General features: G+C 43.8%; 1 protein-coding gene across 4 annotated transcripts in view; it reads left to right on the top strand.

Annotated features, from left to right (window-relative positions):
• cita (citron rho-interacting serine/threonine kinase a) overlaps positions 1-22,026 on the top strand; it is a 278,500-nt gene that overhangs the window by 131,954 nt on the left and 124,520 nt on the right. For all 4 annotated transcript variants that reach the window (XM_038792114.1, XM_038792104.1, XM_038792084.1 and 1 more), the window contains exons 15-22: positions 3,622-3,792; positions 4,406-4,459; positions 5,793-5,846; positions 8,425-8,565; positions 12,748-12,873; positions 14,928-15,023; positions 15,437-15,553; positions 16,222-16,331. In XM_038792114.1, the coding sequence (XP_038648042.1) occupies positions 3,622-3,792; positions 4,406-4,459; positions 5,793-5,846; positions 8,425-8,565; positions 12,748-12,873; positions 14,928-15,023; positions 15,437-15,553; positions 16,222-16,331 (869 nt within the window). The remainder of the gene's footprint in view (positions 1-3,621; positions 3,793-4,405; positions 4,460-5,792; positions 5,847-8,424; positions 8,566-12,747; positions 12,874-14,927; positions 15,024-15,436; positions 15,554-16,221; positions 16,332-22,026) is intronic.

Here is a 22,026-nt window from a genome sequence, read left to right as displayed (position 1 = left end):
CCTTCACCAGTTTCTCAGGCAGCGAATTCCAGATTCTAACCACCTCCTGCATTTAAAAATTCTCCCGCCATCTTTGATTCTTTCGCCAATCACCTTAAATCTCGCTCTCTTGGTTTGCTGACCCCTTTGCCACGGGGAGCAGTTTCCCTCTATCTACCCAGTCAAGATTGCTCATGATTTTGACCCCAACTTCTCTAGTCTATCCATGTAACTGAAGCCCCTCATCTCTGGAACTATTCTCATAAATCTTTTCTGCATCTTCTCTGAAGTCTTTGCATCCTTCCTCAAGTTGGGCTCAGGCAACTTTGCATCCATGCCACTACTATTCCTTTTATGCCATGGATCTCAAACTTTGCTGATAAGCCTGTTATCTGACTCCTTATCAGATGTCTCTTGGAAGCTCATATGCATCACACCAGCTGCAACCCTCTCTATTGCTTCATGTATGATTTACTGTTAACAAATCTGTGCTGACTTTCCTTAATTGATCCACTCTTGTCCCAGTGACTAACAGTTTTCCATGCCAATCTTTCATTTCAGTTTACCTGGAATAGACCTGTTCTCAACCCACTGAAATATGGACATGCCTATTAGGAGCATGAGTAGACTATTCTGGCTTTCAAGCCTGCTCTGCCATTCAGTAAGCTCACGGCTAATTGATTCAACTTAAACTCCACATTCCCACCTCTCCCAGATAACCTTTTACCTCCTTGTTCATCAAGAATGTATCTACCTAAAAAAAAATTGAAGACTCTACTTCCACCATATTTTGAGGAAGAGAGATCCCAAAGCTCTTGATCATACAAGAGAAAAAAACACACAACTCTTGTTTTAAACATGGGCCCCAGTTATGGATTCTCCCACAAGAGGAAGCATCCTTTCCACAACCACCCTGTCAAGACCCCACAGGATGTTTCAATCAAGTTACCTGTTACTTCGACTGGAATTTGGAAAAGTGAACCTAGCCCGCAGCCATCACCCCATTACATTCAATGGCATTACCACCACTAAATACCCTTCTATCAAGATCCTGGGGGTTACCATAGGCCAGAACCTGTACTGGAGTGGCCATATAAATACTGTGACTACAAGAGCTGGTCAGAGGCTGGGGGTCCAGTGGTGAGTAACTCATCTCCTGACTTCCCAAAGCCTGTCCACCATCCACAAAGCATCAGGAGTGTGATGGAATACTCTGCCTTTGCCTGGAAGACTGCACTCCAACAACACTTAAAAAAAACATGGCACGATCCCTGACAAAGCAGCCTGCTTGATTGGCACTCCATCCAATCTTGATGAACAATGGCAGCAGTGTTTACAATTTGCAGGAACTCACCACGGCTCCTTAGGCAGCACCTTCCAAACCCCATGACCGTACCTTCTGGATGGAGAAGGGAAGTAGACACATGGGAACACTACTATCCTGGAAGTTCCACCACCTGATTTGGAACATTATTGCCTTTCCTTCACTGTTGCTGGGTCAAAATCCTGGAATTCTCTCCCTAGCAGCTCAGTGGGTGTACCTACTCCACATGGACTGCAGCAGTACAAGAAGGCAGCTCACCAACGCCTCAAGGACAAGTGGGGATGAGCAATTATGCTAGCCTAGCTAGCAATTCCCATATCCCATGAATAAATAAAAATAGCTTTCCACAGATACGGTTGTTCGGGATTGCAGTGCATTTCACAGATTGCCACATCCTGCAGTCATGCACACCACCAAGTCCTGCCACTTTTGTCCAATTATATTTCTTTAATTAATCAATTAGTTCATAATTTACACAAATAAAATAATATAAAGTTGCACTCGTGTTGCTTGGAGATGAAGAATCTAAACTCACCAATCACTGGAGGCTGGCAAAAAGTAGAGAAAACCGGGCACCTCTTTCCCCTTGTGTACCAAATTCCCAACTCCTCTGAGGTCTCAATAGCTCGCTCAACTTTCTACTGCAGTAATTAACTCCTATTGAGGGCAACTACTTCCAGTTGAATAACAGACAGCTGCCACTTCAGGCAGCTCCCTGTTTACCTAGGCTATTCAACTAACAATGTTTGAAAGTAAGAACCTAACTCTTAATAATAAGTAAAGCTTACCAGAAATTCCCACCTGAACCAAATCCCTAACTTCTCACTCAATCTGTGCCTTGCTCAGGCGTATTCTAGACTCCATGCTTTATGCGTCTTGTTCTCCCTCAGGTCCTGCCTCTATCTCCTGCTGCTGCTGCTCATTAGCAGGATCTCGACTTGCTCTTTTGCAAGTTCTTTCCTAGGACTGGCTATCTCTCCTGCCTCTCCTCTCGCTCCAATTGCTGTCATTCAATCATATTTCAGTGACTAAGCGTCTCTACTTGATGCTGCTGTCACCATAGAGCTATTAAAGTTAAATCTGGAACTACCTTGAACCAATTCTTCACCCCTCCTCATTAAACACCATGATTTATCTGTATAATCCGTATACGGTATTTGCATGCATGGTCTCTGAATCCAGATGGTTTATAGACACACAAACTGGCGTACTGGCATCATGAGCTATGTGATCAGACCTGAAGTTCTTTTAAAATTTAGTAATGACCATAGAAGTGAAATTGAGGAAGTCGGAAGGACAGGAAAAGCTATTTCTGTATTTTTGCTACCAAGTGTTTTAAAGCCTAAATGACAGTCTCCTTTCAGCAGAATCATTATAATGTTGGATTTTGTGACTCTGGCATGGCTCATCCATGAATCAGCTGTCCTACGCTGATATTAAAAGCTCCTGGTTCAGAAGTGGTGCTGTTTTGTATTGGACTTGTGTTCAACAAGGAAATACTGAACTTGGAACTACAAAACAGTCAATATAAACATTCTCCAAATGTATATAATTTAAAAGGCAGACCCCAAGGTTAAAACTGCATATCTTCATAAAATATTATTACCAAAAAAGTATTGGTACTCTGGCTGATCTGCTTTAGGGTATGCTGATAATTCGCATGAAGGTGTAAACCATACTGGGCTTATTCCCTGGGTGCTTGGCTTGGGTTATTAACCGCTCTTGCAACTAGTCCATTTTAAAAAATAAATTCATGGGATATGGATGCCCGAGGCCAGCATGTATTGCCCATCCCTAGTTGCCTTTGAGACAATGGTGGTGAGCTGCCTTATTGAACTGCTGCAGTCCATGTGCTGTACACATACAGGAGGAAGTTCCAGGGTTTTGACCCAGCGGCAGTGAATGGATGGTGATATAACAGTGTTTGGCTTGGAGGAGAACTTCCAGGTGGTGGAGGTGCCTGCTAGTGTACAAAAATTACCAATTTAAAGTGATCTATTTTGAACTTCTGATGAGAGCTCACAGACCTGAAACATTAACTCTGTTTCTACTTCTATAGATGCTGCCAGATCTGCGAAGCATTTTCTGGTTTTATATCTGACTTCCAGCAACTGCAGTATTTTGCTTTCACGTTGAACTTTCCCCCCCTCCTTTTCTAAGGAGCAAGTGTCATTGTTATTTATTCATTTTGATTCTGTGCTCTTTAATTGGCTATGAAAGCTCCTGCAATTAGCAGTTCATGGAATGGTTTGAGGATGCCATGTCCCTTCCCACACTCGCATAATGAACCTTGCGCTTTCCTCTCCATGTTTAAACAGGAGTTCCATGCTCAAATGGAAGAGATGGAAGTGACTGTACGACAATTGGAGGAGGATCTTGCTGCTGCCCGCCGACGGGCTGACCTCTACGAGTCAGAACTAAGAGATACTCGAATTACAGCAGATGACTATAGACGGAAAGCAGCTGAATCCCAGCAGAAACTACAAAAGGTTGGTTTGAGCATCTACCCCAACAATGGGTGAGCGGAAGATGGTATGGAATAAGTGTTGAGGTGATGAAACGGAATTTTGCACAACAAGGAGCCTGGGCTGTGGTGAGGTCATGACCTTCCCATAAATGGAAGGGATTGTTGCAGTGACAGGATGTATCTTTGACATACTGTTTAATAGTCATATTTGAGTTGGGAGTATCAACATTCCTAGTTGAAATCGAGACACCCAGATTTGCCTGCTTATCATTCTGACTGGGTGGCGTCATTGAAGCATTCATCATGACAGATGGCAGGTTTGGGTGAAGGTGAACTCCTAAGCTCTGTGTGCAAAAGGTCTTTCCAATATTCTCTGGAATGCACTCTTGAAGAGTGAAGAATGCCTCTTATCCACTATACTTTTGCTTCCAATTTTGGCTACTTGCTTTGTCTTGACAGTCCAGCAATGAATTATGCATTTTGTGTAATGTTGCTATTATTGATCTTTCTGGAGCAGATTCTACTCTAATATTTAAGAGTGGATGCAGCACAGTGTGTTTGTGTGTGATGGGGCACAGTGTCCATATCCTGATTTGATCAAGTCACTGACATCAAGACTGATCTTCCATTCACAGACCAGAGACCAGGGAAAAGCTGAAGTTGGAGAAGTGTACGCCAAACTGGAAAAGGTTTTTAACTTTTTAATTAACCTTTCTTCACTAATTGAATTGTATTTGAGTGCATTGTTTGGCCTCTTCCCCCAGCTGGAATAAATGGCAGAGTTGTTTAAATAATTTTATTTTGATTATAAAAGGCTATTTAGAAGAGGCTTTTTATGTATATGAGGGACACTCCTAATAGGTTTGTATTGACTGGTTGAATTTGGGTTAACTTCAGGAAATCCTCTAAATTAAGCTGTTCTGGAATTGAGTCTGCAGAGATCAAGACGGGAAGAAGAGAAATATCTGGGGAGAAAGAGATATGTATGTGTATTATTATGGGCCAGGGTTTAGAGAACACCAAAGTACACCATGGAGTTCACCTGACCCACAACTTTTGATAGATTTTGGGTATGGGGAGCACAAGGGCCCACTTTACAGATGTGATGCAAGAGATCGAAAGTATTTTTTTTTAACAAAAACAATGTTTATTCTATGAATCCAGTTAACATTTTATAAACACACAGTAAACATCTTATCAACTACCAATACTGATACCCCTTAAATGTCACTTAAAGTGACATTCCCATGACTTTATGAGTGACTAGAATATGTCGGAGGTAGAGACAATTGGTAGAGAACTGAAGGTAAAGTAATGTATTTGCTAAATTAAATCCAAAAATCAGAAAGATTTCTACATTAATATCACAAAAAGGAATCTGATTGATCAGTGTGATTTGGATGTTACTGCAAGCTATTTCAGTGCAATGAAAGGTTACTTAAAATATAGCGTAATATTTAAACCTAGAAGTCTGATCTTTTGGTACGTTGTTCAGCTTTGCTGAATGTGTTTTCTGAAAATGGATAGTGAGCAATTTGAATGCATTCAGTGCTTGGACTGAAAAAATAACATGTTTTGTTGCGTTTCTAACCTGGCAAGTGCTTTGAGGAAACTAGACAAAGTTATATGTCTTGAGGGGTCAGTTAGCTCAGTTGGCTGAACGACTGGTTCGTGATGTGGAGCGACACCAACAGCACATATTCAATTCCTGAGGTTATTCATGAAGGTCCTGCCTTCTCACCCTTTCCTCTCACCTGAGGTGTGGTGGCCCTCAGGTTAAATTACCACCAGTCAGCTATCCAAGAGGAGAGCAGCCTGTGGCACTCGGGTACTGGAGACATTTGCATTTAATCTGGAATTGGACTGAATAAGCTTTACTATCCATAATGTGGTTAATAAACTGCAGGGGAGTAGTATGTGCAAGGTTAAGCTCAAAGATGTTGGAAAAGAGTGAATACACAAATATCTGTGTTTAAAATCATTTCTGCCCAGACTATTCATGGCCTATTGTTTGTCTTTCAGATGAATGCAGAACAGCAGAAGAAAATACAGGAATTGCAGGAAAAGCTCGCAAAGGTAACAATTTAATGGTGATATTTCCCCAGGGGAAGGAAGTGTAGTTGACTTTAATAGTGGTAATTTTCATTGGAATGATGCAAATTGCCCCCTAAAATGTCAATATAATTTTCTTCAGGAGGATGGTACTTCAGCAGATCGAATGCCTGGAATGCTGGGTAGGATAGACTTGTTAAGGGGTAGTAAAATGATGACCTGGGTGTTGGTAGACTTGCCACTCACCACATTGAAATGGAATCGTATGACAAAAAATACATGGGATATGCTGAAATTTGTATTAACAGATATCTGGAAATATTTGTACAGAGGATGATCAACAGATGGAAGGGATGGTTGAAGGCAGGACACTGGATTCATTGAGAAGTGCAGGTTACTGCTTTGGGAAGGTGGTATTCAGGAGGGGTGACATGGTGCAACAATGCTTAGCACTGCTGCTTCCCAGCGCCAGACACCTGGGTTCAATTTCATACTTGGGTGACTGTTTGGATTTGCACTTTCTCCCAGTATATGAGTAGGTTTCCTCCATGTGCTCCGGTTTCCACCTACAGTCCAAAGATGTGCATGATAAATGGCTCTTAGTAGGGCTGCACGGTGGCACAGAGGTAGCACTACTGCCTCTGGCGCTGAGAGCCCAGGTTTGATCCCAGCCCTGGGTCAATATCCGTGTGGAGTTTGCACATTCTCCATGTATCTGCGGGGTCTCGCCCCCACAACCCAAAGATGTGCAGGTTAGGTGGATTGGCCACTGTGAATTGCCCCTTAATTGGAAAAACATAATTGGGTACTCTAAATTTATATGAATAAATAAATTGCCCTTAGTGTCAAAAAGGTTAGTTGGGGATATTGGATTACGGGAATAGGGTGGAGAGCGTTGGCCTAGGTAGAGATCTTTTTCAGACTCAATGGGCTAAATAACCTCCTCTTGCACTGTGGGGGGGAAGAAAAAAGTGAGGTTAACTGGACTAAAGGGCTATCTCACTTCCTTACGTTATATGATATAAAACCATTGAACATCTTGTGATTGGATTTGCTGCATCCTGTAATGATCCTCACTTGGGTGTGTACAGAAGGGGCTGATGGGAAATGGAAATACCACCAGGGGGCAGCACGGGGACGTATAAGAGTGACGCCGAAGGCCCTCCCCTTCACTTTAGCTGAACAGACGGTGAGGAGAACAGGGGCGGAAGTGAGCTCAGGGCTGCTAGTGTGGTCAGGCCTAGTTGCAGAGCATAGAGAAGTGTAACCTTTACAAGTGCAGTTCTGTAAGTAAGAGCTCACGCAATCATTTAAGTTGTGTAGCACAATAAACCTTCCTTCAACTACTGGACGACTTCTGGCATTCTTTCCAGTAACATAACACATCCTGCTGTCTGAACCTGTTAACACAATTTGTTGTTGTAATTTGGTGGTCCCCGGAATGAAATACCATAACCGAACAACAATGCTTATGTTAACATTGCAATGAAGTTGCTGTGAAATTACCCTTATTCGCCACACTCCAGTGCCTCTTCGGATACACTGAGGGGGAATTCAGACTGTTCAATTCCCGTAACAAGCACGTCTTTTGGGAGTTGTGGGAGGAAACCGGAGCACCCGGGAGAAACCTACGCAGACCTGGGGAGAACATGCAGACTCCGCACAGACAGTGACCCAAGCCGGGAATCGAACCTGGGACCCTGGTGCTGTGAAGCAACAGTGCTAACCACTGCTACCGTGCCGCCCAAGTGCTTTAAGCCTCATACATTTTATGCCTAATGTGTCGAACTCTGGAATGTGTAATGCTACCATTCTATCCTTATGGTTACGTTTTGAATGCGAGTGCAAGAAGACTTTGTCAGTTTTTACTGCTGGCAGCAGAATATTATACCATTAACCCCAATACACATATTTTTACAAACATGAGATCCCGGGGCCTCCAGAGTGGACATAAGATTCCATGGCACTGTGGGAACAGGGGAATTCTGCTGTCCGGACCAACACTAATCTTTAACTAACATCTTTAAAATATTTTAATTGATCATTTGTCTAACTTTTCTTGTGGGACTTGAATGCATATTGATTGCTTTATTTCCTATATTACTTGAGTAACTACGCTTCAGAAGTACTTTTTAGAGCTCTGCAAAGATTGTGAAAGGCACAGTATAACTGCAAGTTTGTCTTTCCTTTTTTTCTCAAAGCAGCAACTGAAATGGCTGAGCTACATCTCCTCCATACTTAAAAAGCTTTCTGATTGATCCATCCTCACAACCTGATATGATTACTCACTAAATGCCATTATCAGTCACTTTGTTAGAGGACATCAATCCAATGTGCCATTTTAATTCAATAATAAACGTAAACCATTACACATACACAACAAAAACAGCTAACATAAAAATTAGTTAAGACTAGACAATCTAGTTTAGTTCCTGTAAAAATTCATGTTCTGGCTGTCTGGGATAGAACTCGAGCAAACCCAGTCAAAGTGGCCCACTCAAAACTCAAAGCCTTTTTTTATGTCAGGAGACTGTTTTGGTTTAAATGTTAAAAATTTCTCCTAAACTGACTCTTGCATCATTTTGTTTTATGGCTATTTCAGGCAGTGAAAGCAAGCTCTGAAGCTACAGATCTCCTGCAAAATGTGCGTCAGGCTAAAGAACGCGCAGAGAGAGATGTCGAGAAACTCCAGGGTCGTGAGAACTCCGGTGAAAGTATCAGGAAGAAGCTGGTGGAGTCTGAGGTGCATTAGAGATTCAATTGCTGAACACAGTTTTTCCGTGCAATATAGTCTTAAATAGGCTTGCAGTAGTGACCCTACAAGCAAAAACATACTGGTGCACGTCTTTATGATATGGTGATTAATTTAACTCCGATTTCGCTCAAGAGCAAACTGCCAACTATCCCAGACCACTTTCTGGCGTCTCCACTTTTTTTTTAGTCATTAGTCACTCAAATGGCAGGGATTTTCACTTTACAAACATCTTTAAAATAAATTTAGAGTAGCCAATTATATTTCTTTTCCCATTAAGGGGCAATTTAGCGTGGCCAATCCACCTAACCAGCACATCTTTGGGTTGTGGGGGTGAAACCCACGCAGACATGGGGAGAATGTGCAAACTCCACACGGACAGTGACCCAGGGCCGGGATTCGAACCTGGGTCCTCAGCGCCGCAGTCCCAGTGCTAACCACTGCGCCACATGCCACCCCACTTCACAAACCTAAATTGCACCGAAGGCATTCCATAATCCATTAACTCCCAGGTTTCTGATCCTCTCCTGTTCCTCCAAACTTCCAACAGGCCCATCAAGTTGGACCTTTTCCCTAGCTTCACTTTTCCAACTCCTGAATTCACATCTTTCCCAAGTTTCTCTTCTTTACCTCCTCATATCTGTTCTAAGCACAGTATGATCTTGAAACCCACTTAAAGGATGGCGAAGATGATTCTGGAAAAGAGCGAAAGTAACAGGGTAGTTGTTATGGGAGACTTTAACTTTCCAAATATTGACTGGAAAAGATATAGTTCGAGTACATTAGATGGGTCATTCTTTGTACAATGTGTGCAGGAGGGTTTCCTGACACAATATGTTGACAGGCCAACAAGAGGCGAGGCCACATTGGATTTGGTTTTGGGTAATGAACCAGGCCAGGTGTTAGATCTGGAGGTAGGTGAGCACTTTGGAAACAGTGACCACAATTCGGTGACCTTTACGTTAGTGATGGAAAGGGATAAGTATACCCCGCAGGGCAAGAGTTATAGCTGGGGGAAGGGCAATTATGATGCCATTAGACATGACTTAGGATGTGTTGGTTGGAGAAGTAGGCTGCAAGGGTTGGGCACACTGGATATGTGGAGCTTGTTCAAGGAACAGCTATTGCATGTTCTTGATAAGTACGTACCAGTCAGGCAGGGAGGAAGGGGTCGAGCGAGGGAACCGTGGTTTACCAAAGAAGTGGAATCTCTTGTTAAGAGGAAGAAGGAGGCCTATGTGAAGATGAGGCGTGAAGTTTCAGTTGGGGCGCTTGATATTTACAAGGAAGCGAGGAAGGATCTAAAGAGAGAGCTGAGACGAGCAAGGAGGGGACATGAGAAGTCTTTGGCAGGTAGGATCAAGGAAAACCCAAAAGCTTTCTATAGGTATGTCAGGAATAAAAGAATGACTAGGGTAAGAGTAGGGCCAGTCAAGGACAGTGGTGGGAAGTTGTGTGTGGAGGCTGAGGAGATAAGCGAGATACTAAATGAATACTTTTCGTCAGTATTCACTCAAGAAAAAGATAATATTGTGGAGGAGAATGCTGAGACCCAGGCTATTAGAATAGATGGCATTGAGGTGCGTAGGGAAGAAGTGTTGGCAATTCTGGACAAGGTGAAAATAGATAAGTCCCCGGGGCCGGATGGGATTTATCCTAGGATTCTCTGGGAAGCCAGGGAAGAGATTGCTGAGCCTTTGGCTTTGATTTTTAGGTCATCATTGGCTACAGGAATAGTGCCAGAGGACTGGAGGATAGCAAATGTGGTCCCTTTGTTCAAGAAGGGGAGTAGAGATAACCCCGGTAACTATAGGCCGGTGAGCCTAACGTCTGTGGTGGGTAAAGTCTTGGAGAGGATTATAAAAGATACGAGTTATAATCATCTAGATAGGAATAATATGATTAGGGACAGTCAGCATGGTTTTGTGAAGGGTAGGTCATGCCTCACAAACCTTATCGAGTTCTTTGAGAAGGTGACTGAACAGGTAGACGAGGGTAGAGCAGTTGATGTGGTGTATATGGATTTCAGTAAAGCGTTTGATAAGGTTCCCCACGGTCGTCTATTGCAGAAAATACGGAGGCTGGGGATTGAGGGTGATTTAGAGATGTGGATCAGAAATTGGCTAGTTGAAAGAAGACAGAGAGTGGTAGTTGATGGGAAATGTTCAGAATGGAGTTCAGTTACGAGTGGCGTACCACAAGGATCTGTTCTGGGGCCGTTGCTGTTTGTCATTTTTATAAATGACCTAGAGGAGGGCGCAGAAGGATGGGTGAGTAAATTTGCAGACGACACTAAAGTCGGTGGAGTTGTAGACAGTGCGGAAGGATGTTGCAGGTTACAGAGGGACATAGATAAGCTGCAGAGCTGGGCTGAGAGGTGGCAAATGGAGTTTAATGTGGAGAAGTGTGAGGTGATTCACTTTGGAAAGAATAACAGAAATGCGGAATATTTGGCTAATGGTAAAATTCTTGGTAGTGTGGATGAGCAGAGGGATCTCGGTGTCCATGTACATAGATCCCTGAAAGTTGCCACCCAGGTTGATAGGGTTGTGAAGAAGGCCTATGGTGTGTTGGCCTTTATTGGTAGAGGGATTGAGTTCCGGAGCCATGAGGTCATGTTGCAGTTGTACAAAACTCTAGTACGGCCGCATTTGGAGTATTGCGTACAGTTCTGGTCGCCCCATTATAGGAAGGACGTGGAAGCTTTGGAACGGGTGCAGAGGAGATTTACCAGGATGTTGCCTGGTATGGAGGGAAAATCTTATGAGGAAAGGCTGATGGACTTGAGGTTGTTTTCGTTAGAGAGAAGAAGGTTAAGAGGTGACTTAATAGAGGCATACAAAATGATCAGAGGGTTAGATAGGGTGGACAGCGAGAGCCTTCTCCCGCGGATGGAGGTGGCTAGCACGAGGGGACATAGCCTTAAATTGAGGGGTAATAGATATAGGACAGAGGTCAGAGGTGGGTTTTTTACGCAAAGAGTGGTGAGGCCGTGGAATGCCCTACCTGCAAGAGTAGTGAACTCGCCAACATTGAGGGCATTTAAAAATTTATTGGATAAGCATATGGATGATAAGGGCATAGTGTAGGTTAGATGGCCTTTAGATTTTTTCCATGTCGGTGCAACATCGAGGGCCGAAGGGCCTGTACTGCGCTGTATCGTTCTATGTTCTATTATTTCCTTAACTAAGTTGTGCAGACTGCCCAAATTCTGACCTGGCTCCCAAGCTATCTGATGTTTAACGTTGCCAGTTTCTGGTGAAAGTAAAATCTGGTTAAGTTACATGGAGATCAGCCATGATCTTATTCAATGGTGCAGCAGACCCGAAGGGCAGAGTGACCTACTCTTGCTCCTAATTTATAGATTTGTATGTTTTACTTTAATGTTGTTTGCCCCAGACTTCCTCTTATGTGGCCTGTCTGCTCAAATCACTTTTGCTGCAGAGCTTCAGCCCTCTCCCTAATGGGAGACGGTGGCATAATGGTGCAACTGGGCTAATAATCCAAAGGCCAAAGCTAATGCTCTGAGGACATGGGTTCAAAACTCACCACAGCAGCACCTCACTATTCAATTAATAAACCTGGAATATAAAGCTAGTAACTAATGGTGACCATGACAGCTATCATCGATTGTTGTAAAACCCATCTGGTTCACTAAGGAAATAAGTGTTTGTTTATTCTGGTGTTAAATTGTTAAAAACATATCAAATTAAGTGATTCAGTGTGCTGATAAAACTTCCAAGATCCACCAAAATCTTCCTGTAAGGTTTTCTACTCTTTGGAGATACAGCCATGCTAGAGAATAATGTATTTTTGTTACAAGTCCTTGTTGTCACTGTTTAGGAACCCAACACTTCCACATGTGCTCTAAGAACAGACATGACTACAGCTTTGATAAGTGGTGCATCTTTGTAATTGTAGAAGGTTTATTAACATTACCATTAAGCCACTTAATATGTGATGGGTCGGCACTTCCTTGGGTTTTAATATTACTTAGAATTTACTATATATTTTCTGTTATCCTCAGTTGCATTTAAGGCAAAGCTTTGTAATGTGAATTAAATGTCTGGCAAATGGCCTATTGTCACAGTCTGTTGGGTAGTAGTATGTTAATATCCTGTTCAACTGTCACTGCTGATCCAGTAGAAATTTCTGCTATGCTGGTAATTGTAGGAACGTCGCAAGTCTCTGGAGAACCAAGTGAAGAGGCTTGAGATGGTGGAGCGCAGAGAAAACAAACTGAAGGAAGATTTGCAGACAAAATCTCAGCAAATCCAGCAAATGGCTCAGAAAATCCTGGTATGTATAAGAAGTTAATGGTAAAGGTAATACTAGCAGTGCAAGTGGAAAAATACACCTGGTGGGAGGATAATGGGAAGGTATTATGTTGTAATATTTCTCCCCATCTTCCCCAGCCCACACCCCCTTCCCAGTTGTGTTATTTTTATAGGATAACCCCCGTAGCCTGGCTGAATGGCTGGTTACCTGTTAACAGTCTTTGCCATGGTATTATTCATGCTGACCAAATGCATGTCATGTGAGAGTGGTCTGGTATTGTTTTTTAAATCATTTTCATTCCACCTGTTGCTTCCCACAGCAAAGGTATATAGAGAGAGAGGAGCAAAAACATTGAATTGGTTTCCCTGAACAGGTAATTCAGGCGGTGCTGGTGTGTTGCTTGAGACTGTCATGATACTTGATGCTGTAATGGTGTATGTTGTTCAGTGTAGATTTTAGTCAGTCTTTTGATTCTGCTATCTAGTACTTTGATATGGAGAGTAGCTTAGTATTAGGGGTCATTGTGATTGCTGTAAAACCTGGTTCTGTGTCATTGCTATGCAATCCATTCTCATGAGAAAATTATCAAAAGGTATTGGCGTGTTAGGATAAGTAAAGATAATTTGTGTGGATGTTCATCCTGTGTTAAACTGGGAAAGGTGGATTTGGGGTGGAGAGGTGGTGGACGAAGAAGAGATGTAGGTTACAAAGAAAATAATGCCCCAAACGAACCATGTAACTTGACCCGCTGAGTTTAACTTATGGAATAGTCCGCCAAGCAGTGTGGTCATTTAGAACACAAAAAAGAAATGAGACTCATTCCTGAATCAACATTAAATGCTTTTGGGAAGAAAGAAAATGGACAAATGGTCACAGTGAGTCCTGAAAAGGAAATGAGTCTCCTAAATGCGCTTTGTTTGCTCCAATGTTCTTATGGAGATGGTAAGAAGTCTTACAACACCAGGTTAAAGTCCAACAGGTGGGTTTGGCGTCACTAGCTTTCGGAGCACAGCTCCTTCATCAGGTGAGTGAAGAGGTGGGTTCCACAAACTATTCACCTGATGAAGGAGCTACGCTCCGAAAGCTAGTGACTCCAAACAAACCTGTTGGACTTTAACCTGGTGTTGTAAGACTTCTTACTATGCTCACCCCAGTCCAACGCTGACATTTCCACCTTATGGAGATGAACAACTTCCTCCCTCTGCTCTGCCACAAGCATTTATAACCATTTCTGTCTTTGTCTTTATTGCAGCAGTCTGCTTTCTCATCCTCCACTCTGGATCCAGTCTTGGGATATCATCTTGTCATTAAGGCCAGGTTTCTAACCAGTCTTGTTGTGGTCTTTTGACTTGATATCATGAAATTTTTTTTTATCATTGAATTTTCAATGCAGAAAGAAGGAGGCCTTTCGGCCAGTCGAGTCTGCACCGGCCCTTGGAAAGAGCACCCTACCAAGCCCACACCTCCACCTTATCCCCAAAACCCAGTAGCCCCACCCAACCTTTTAGACACTAAGGCAATTTAGCATGGCCAATCCACTTAACCTGCGCATCTTTGTGGGAGGAAACTGGAGGACCCGGAGGAAACCCACATAGGCATGGGGATAATGTCCAGACTCCGCACAGACAGTGAACCAAGCCGGGAATTGAACCTGGGACCCTGGAGCTGTGAAGCAACTGTGCTAACCACTATGCTATCTTCTGTCCACATATTTCAGTATCCAGTGTACTGCTATCCTATATTGATTAGATAAAGGTAGCTCATGTTGTGTTGATGTGCTGCCTGAGGGTGTATACTACCCAATATTTTTGTGCATGAGTTGCCTGGGGAGATTTAAATCTTTACAGGGTTATTTAATGAACTTTGATGCTACAATTGAGTTGCAAGATATAAGGTACAAGACAATTATGTTCTGAAAATATTTGATGCCTGATGCTTGATTCAAAAATCGGATAATTAAGTTTCAGTTTCATAAAGATTGTGACATGATACTCCTCCCTGTCAAAGTCAGCATATAAGCAAATTATTTATGTTTATTTCATTGTATACAATGTTCCTGCTCTATTCTGACACAGGAGTTGGAGGAGAACTGGTGTGAGGCCCAGGCAACTGCACAACGCATGGAAACCAACCTCCGACAAAAGGAACAACTCTATGAAGATAAAATGAAAGTAAGAGACAGAAAATGAATAATGGAGATTTGATTCTGTAGCAAGAGAAACAAATATAACATACTCTTCTCGGGGAGATGGCACTGAAGTGGTCATCAGTCCAGTTTGGAGCAATGCCTTGTGTGAGCAGCAATAGCTGTGTAATTTTTGCCAATCATCTTCATCTTTCCGTTCATTCAATCTATCACTAATCTTCAATGTAGAGAAAGCATTTTAGCTGAAAGCAGCTGCCAATGGGTTTGTGAATTTAGTCCTTTAATTTGAATGAAGAAAGGGGTTGGGATAAGAACATTTTCAGAATGGTACAAAATGAATCCAAGTTTCTCTCCCCATGACTTCTAAACAATGTTGTTTGTCATTATTTGTAGAAAGCACCCATCTTCTGTTCTTATTCGTATTGTACTTTTTCCTAGGTTATGGAAGCGCAGGTGAAGATGGGCATTGCGAATAAGGAGTCTTTAGACGATTCTCGCCTCCGGCATGAGGAGGACTCGCGTAAAAAGTGCAAACTGATAGATGATCAGAAAGCGGTATGTGAGAAACTAATTTTAAAACACAGCAATGAGCCACTGGAAGTATTTAGCTCTGATCTGAAGAAAAATTCAAAAATCTAATCAGCTCAATTTGCGCGGCACAGTGGTTAGCCCTAATGCATCACAGCGCTGAGGACCCGGGTTCGATCCCGGCCCCGGGTCACTATCTGAGTGGAGTTTGCACATTCTCCCTGCGTTTGCGGGGGTTTCACCCCCACAACCCAAAGGTGTGCAGGCTAGGTGGATTGGCTACGCTAAATTGCCCCTTAATTGAAAGAAAATAATTGGGTAATCTAAATTTATAAAAAGGAAAACAAAAAAGTGAATTTGCTGAGAAAATTGGCTTTTATCAATGTGGTTGGCTCTCAAAATGGACTGCGTTTCTCAAAATATTATGCTTTCCCTCCTTTGGGGCGTTTGTCTTTTTTTGGAATATATTTTTATTCAAATTTTTTACATTTTAACATTCAAAACACCTAACATTACAAAGTAAAACCAACACCAACCCCTTCCCGCAACATCCTAACCCACCACCCCTGCCCCAGCAGTCAACGGTAACCAGCTCCATGAAATGTATATCCCTGAAATGTAGTATATCTTTCTGTCTTCTTGCTCTTTGTTGTCTTCTTCCACTCTTAATCTGCGTATTGCATTTTATATTTCAGACTATCAATGCCATGGATTCCAAGGTAAAGTCTCTGGAGCAGAGGGTAGCCGAACTCTCTGAGGCGAACAAGCTTGCAGCAAACAGCAGCATCTTCACTCAGAGAAGCATGTGAGTGTTGAAATGTGTAACACCACCCTGGGCAGATGCGCAGTCGTTTCCAGCCCATGTACCCCCAGAGTCACAACACAAGTAAATTAACCAATAATTCTTCTAAAAATATCGTACTCTGCTTCTCCAGGAGAGGCCCCTGGCTTCACATCAGCCTGTTCTGTAGAGAGTTATCAGATTCTGGATTCTGCTTGCATCAGCCTTTCTGTCGAGAGAGCTGGTTCCTCCAGTGACATTTTGGTGAGAATTAGCTGGTTATTTATGGAGAATACAGAGGGAAGGGGGGGGGGGGAGTGATTATCTCCATTAGCTGCCAAAATGAAAGCTCCTTGGGTTTCTGAACCGCTTCAGTGGGATCAGATCCAATCACCACCTGTTACCGGGCAGAGCACAGCCCTTTTGGCCAGTTCATTGGCTATCAGCGAAATCAATCAAATCGAGCCATCGCACATCTACTGCTGAAATCTTCTGCTTGAATTAAAGGTGGAGCCTGCTTTGCCTTAAGGTCACGTGTCCATTAGTCATCAGTGAATAAAACGCAACAGCAAAAATAAAGGGAAAATAAGGGAATAAACAGGAACAAATAGGAAGCACCCATACAAATGTCAAAGTCTGTGCAATAGATAGATGGGTATAGAGTTAATTAAATGGATAGCTATTGGTTTAATTGTCAGACTGAAGTCATTTATTTACCTTTCTTTTACTTGATCTTTGCAGTTGATTTCCCCTAAAATGGTAATTGAGCAGAAGGTAGCTTTTAATCTATGTGTATGGTAAGACCTGGCAGGAAAGATTGGTACCAACTATGCAATCAAGTCTATTAAGGCAGATGAAAGCAAAGAGAGAAATAAATTAAGAGAAGTATGTTTGTTGAGTGAGCAGGAATGACACATATTGACCTTCCTCTTCCTGGATTTAAATCCAGTCTAAATTATGGAATGAGTCGCTCTCACTCCAGCTTTAGTAGTCATAGACGTGGCTGCTGATTTGTGTATCTAGCTGAAAAATGGGCAGAATGTTGAATATGATTGCCAAACAACTAGTTACGGTCCTGGGTGGTACGTAGCACAGTAGTTAGCACTGTTGCTTCACAGCGTCGGGGTCCTGGGTTCGATTACCGGCTTGTGTCACTGTCTCTGCAGAGTCTGCACGTTCTCCCAGTGTCTGTGTGGGTTTCCTCCGGTTTCCCCTCTTGTTAGGTGAATTGGACATTCTGAATTCTCCCTCTGTGTACCCTAACCGGCACCGCAGTGTGGTGACTAGGGGATTTTCACAGTAACTACATTGCAGTTTTAATGACACTAATAACGATTATTATTATAAGGTGGGCATTTTCCTCGCCCAGGAATGACAGTGGGGGTTGGAGAATCGAGATGGAGTCCCAAAACGGCTTTCGTGCTGTTGGGATTTTCCGCTTGATTTCCCTGCCCCCTGACATAATGGGATAGTTGCCATAGAAGACTGGAACCACATTATAACGTATTATCATATACATGTTGTGGCCTTCCCGCTGTACCAACCTTCCACATCGGAATCTCTCCTCCCCCCCCCCCCCCCCCGACAGGAGTTCTGTGAGATGGGGATTGTGGGAAGAAGGGGGGTCCAGTTTCCATGGTGTCCTTGTTTACTCCTATTTTTGTTTTACATTGGGGGCAGAACGGGCTCATTTAGAACCCTCCCAGCAATTTTGGATCATGGGACCCACCTCCTGGTTTTCTTTTCGGCAATGTGTTTGAAGATATGGAGCGAATGTCAGTAGTGCAGCCAGTGGGCAACACACCCTCTTTCCTTTCTGAGTTCACACTTTTCCAAAAACAGGCAAACTTTTGCCCTAGAAATTATTGTAATGATAATTAGTCAAGTTAGTAACCTTAGAATCATAGAAAAGTGACAGCACAGAAGGAGGTCATTCGGCCCATCTTGTCTATGCCAGCTCAAGGACACCTGGGTGCACTTTCTAATCCTACTTTCCTGCACTCGGTCCATTGCCCTGTAGCTTAGAGCACTTCAGGTGCAGCTCCATGTACTTTTTAAAAGAGTTTGTGGTCTCTGCCTCCCCCACCAACCTGGGCAGCGAATTTCAGACCCACTACCTTCCGCATAAAAACGGTTCTTCTTCATGTCCCCTCTGCATCTTCTGCCTTGAATCTTGAATCTTATGTCCCATGGTTCTTGAATTCGGCACCAAGGGAAACGCTTTGATCCTTTCCCCTCGTAATTTTGCACCCCTCAATTAAGTTACCCCTCTGCCTTCTTTGTTCCAAAGAGAATAAGCCCAAATTATCTAATCTTTCCTCGTAGCTACACTTTTCTCCTCTGCACTCTCTCCAGAGCAACAACTTCCTTCCTGTAATGTGATCACCAGAACTGCACACAGTATTCCAGTTGTGGCCTCATCAGTGTTTTATACAATTCCAATATTATATCCTTCCTTTTATATTCTATACCTCTGCCAATGAAGCAAGAGCTTTCCATGTGCTTTCTTAACAACCTTGTCTACTTGAAATGCTGCCTTTAGGGACCTGTGTATTTGTACGCCAAGATCTCCCTCTTCATCTTAGTATATTCCCACTTACTGTGTACTCCCTACAACTGTTTGACCTCCCTAAATGAATGACCTTCCACTTCTCTGGTAAATTCCATCTGCCATTTTTTTGCCAACTCCACTAATCCATCTATGTTGTTTTGGAGATTATAGCTATCCTCTACACTGTCCACCATTCAGCCAATTTTTGTGTCACCTGCAAATTTCCCAATCATGCTCCCCACATTCACGTCCAAATCGTTAATATATAACACAAACAGTAAGGGTCTCAACACCAAGCCTTGTGGAACATCACTTGAAAAACTTTCCAATTGCAAGGGCAGCCATCGACCATTACCCTTTGTTTCCTGTTATTCGGCCAACTTTTTATCCAGTTCACGATATTGCCCTACATTCCATTGGCTTTCACTTTGTTGACCAATCTGCCATGTGGGACATTGTCAAACGCCTTGCTAAAATCCATGTACACATCATCCACTACACTACCTTCATCAAACCTTCTTGTCACTTCCTCAAACACTTGAATCAAATTTGTGAGGCAAGACCTGCCTTTCTGTGTGACAGTTAATCCTATCTCTCAGCATTGATTCTTCTAATTTGCCCACCACTGACATAAGACTAACTGGCCTATAATTGATCAGCATTTCCATTGATTCCTTTTTAAACAATGGTACTACGTTTGCATTTCTCCAGTGCTTCGGTATCTGCCCTATGTCCAGTGAGGATTGGAAAATCATCCTTGGAACATCTGCCATCTCCTCCCTGACCTCCTTCAGTAGCCTCAGAAACAATTTATCTGGCCCTGGTGACTTATCAACTTTTAAGGATTTCAATCCTTTGACTATATCCTCTCCCTTTATGATTATCCCATTCAGTATCTCAGTGTTCCTCCTGGACTACTATATCTGCATTATCCATTTCCTTTGTAAACACGGAGACAATATATTCATTAAAAACCCTTCCCACAGCCTCTGCATCTACACACAAGTTCACCTCTGAAAGGTCCCACTTTTTCCTTAACTGCCATTTTACCATTAATATATTGATAAAACATCTGTGGGGTTTCTTTAACTTGCTAATCTTTTTCCGTGTCCTCTCTTTGATTTCCTTATTTCCTTTCGTCCCTGCACTTTCTATTCTCGTCTAGGCTATCTATAGTGCTGAGTTCTTGATGCTTATCGTCTGCTTTCTTTTTCTATTTGACCTTCTCTTGTATTCCTCTAGTCTAGACAACCAGGAGGGGGTGTCTAGAATTTGCTCTACCACTTTTATTTTTGGAGGGGACATGTCTACCTTGTACTGTGGGAGCGATTCTCCACTCCCCACGCCGGGTGGGAGAATCGCGGGAGGGCCGGGCGACTCGCGACACGCCCCCCTGACACCCTCCGCGATTCTCCCACCCCCTGCTCGGATGAATCGCCGCTCGCCGTTTTTCACGGCGACCGGCGATTCTCCAAGCGACCTGACGTTCCCGACCGGTTCACGACGGCGGCAACCACAACTGGTCGCTGCCGTCGTGAACATGGGCGCCAAATGCTCGTTTCTGGCTTGTGGGGGGTGGAGACGGGAGTGAGCACCACGGCCGTGCTTGGGACGTGACTGGCCAGCGATCGGTGCCCACTGATCGTCGGGCCGGTGTCTGCAAACGACGCACTCTTTCCCCTCCGCCGCCCCGCAAGATCAAGCCGCCTCGTCTTGCAGGGCAGCGGAGGGGAAGACGGCAACCATGCATGCGTGGGTTGGAGCCGTCCGCCGTCGTGACGTCAGCCGCGCATGCGCGGGTTGGAGCTGGCCAACCTGCGCATGCGCAGCTGACGTCACTTTGGCGCCGCCGTTGCGTCATTCTCGCCTTGACGCAAGCGTCAAGGCCCGGCGACCGAGAGTTACAGAGCGCCGTTCCTAGCCCCCCCCCCCGGGTGGGGGTGAATAAGGTGCGAGGAGTGGCCTCCCGAGGCCGTCGTGAAACTCGGCCGAGTTCCCGACGGCCTTTCCGATTCCGCGCGGGAGCGGAGAATTCCGCCCTGAGTCTACTTTCTACCAATAAGCCTAATTCAAAATGTACAAAGTCACAAAATGTAATTTCAAAACACATTGATGTGCAATGGAGTTCAAATTTGTCATTCAATCACCTTAAAAGCAGCGGAGCTGATTTCTGGCCCACAGCACCAGCCTCTGATTCAGCAATAACATTGACATTCATTCCAAGATTGCCACATGATTATATGACTGGTGGTGGGAATGGAAAAAATGTCACACTGGTGCATCAAATGTGTTTTTCTGAGATTGTAACTGTTTGCGGAACATGCTGGGCCTGAGCTGTGGAAGAGGAACTGTAGGAAGGCCAGAGCGTTTAATTAATTAAGTAAAACACATTAAGGACAGCAGGACAGGTGATGTGTCAAGGCTGCAGCATGTGGGAGCTGTTATCCAGGAAAACACCTGCTGTTTGCACCTTGAGGAGTTTCATCGCCGAATCATGCAGAGGCTCAGCTGCAGGCGCTGTGACACATCAGGGAGGGGGGTATGTTACCTGGATGCTTTGTACCAGCAGACAGTCACTCCACTTCAAAAGGGTCTTTTGATTTGGTCAGTGGTCGGGACAGGCATGTAACTGTGAATGAGGCAGGTAAAGGGACCCAGAGGGCAGGAGTGTCAGCCTCTGCAATTGTCCAGTAGGTTTGAGGTTCTCTCAACTTGTTTGGATGAGTGGGGGGATGAAGGGTGGATATGAAAACTGACCATTCAAGTGGTGGGAGCAGGAGGAAATGTACAGGTAGAAGGGGATCGGACAGTGAGCGTGATTGACTCTGTTCCCTGTAGTAAAGAGCCAGAGTACAGACAGCTGTGTTGCCTCCCTGGTGCCAGGGTTGGGACATCTGCTCAAAGGTGGAGAAGAGCTCAGAGTGGGAGGCGGCAGACCATGTGGCCCATTTCTGTACCAATGACATAGTTGGAAATAGGAAAGAGGTTCTGCATAGAGAGTATGAGGAGCTGGAACTAAATTTAAAAAGCAGAACCTCAAAGGTTATAATCTCTGGATTATTACTTGAGTCACATGCAAATTGGCTCAGCTACCAATGTGGGAGAAGTGGGTTCTGGTTTGTGGAGCACTGGCACCAGTACTGAGGAAAGTGGGGCTGAACTGTCGGG

Source organism: Scyliorhinus canicula, chromosome 1 (assembly GCF_902713615.1).
Source record: "Scyliorhinus canicula chromosome 1, sScyCan1.1, whole genome shotgun sequence".
Classification (NCBI taxonomy): domain Eukaryota; kingdom Metazoa; phylum Chordata; class Chondrichthyes; order Carcharhiniformes; family Scyliorhinidae; genus Scyliorhinus; species Scyliorhinus canicula.
The sequence above is the reverse complement of the archived record's forward strand: the minus strand, read 5'-3'. Positions and strand labels throughout refer to the sequence as shown.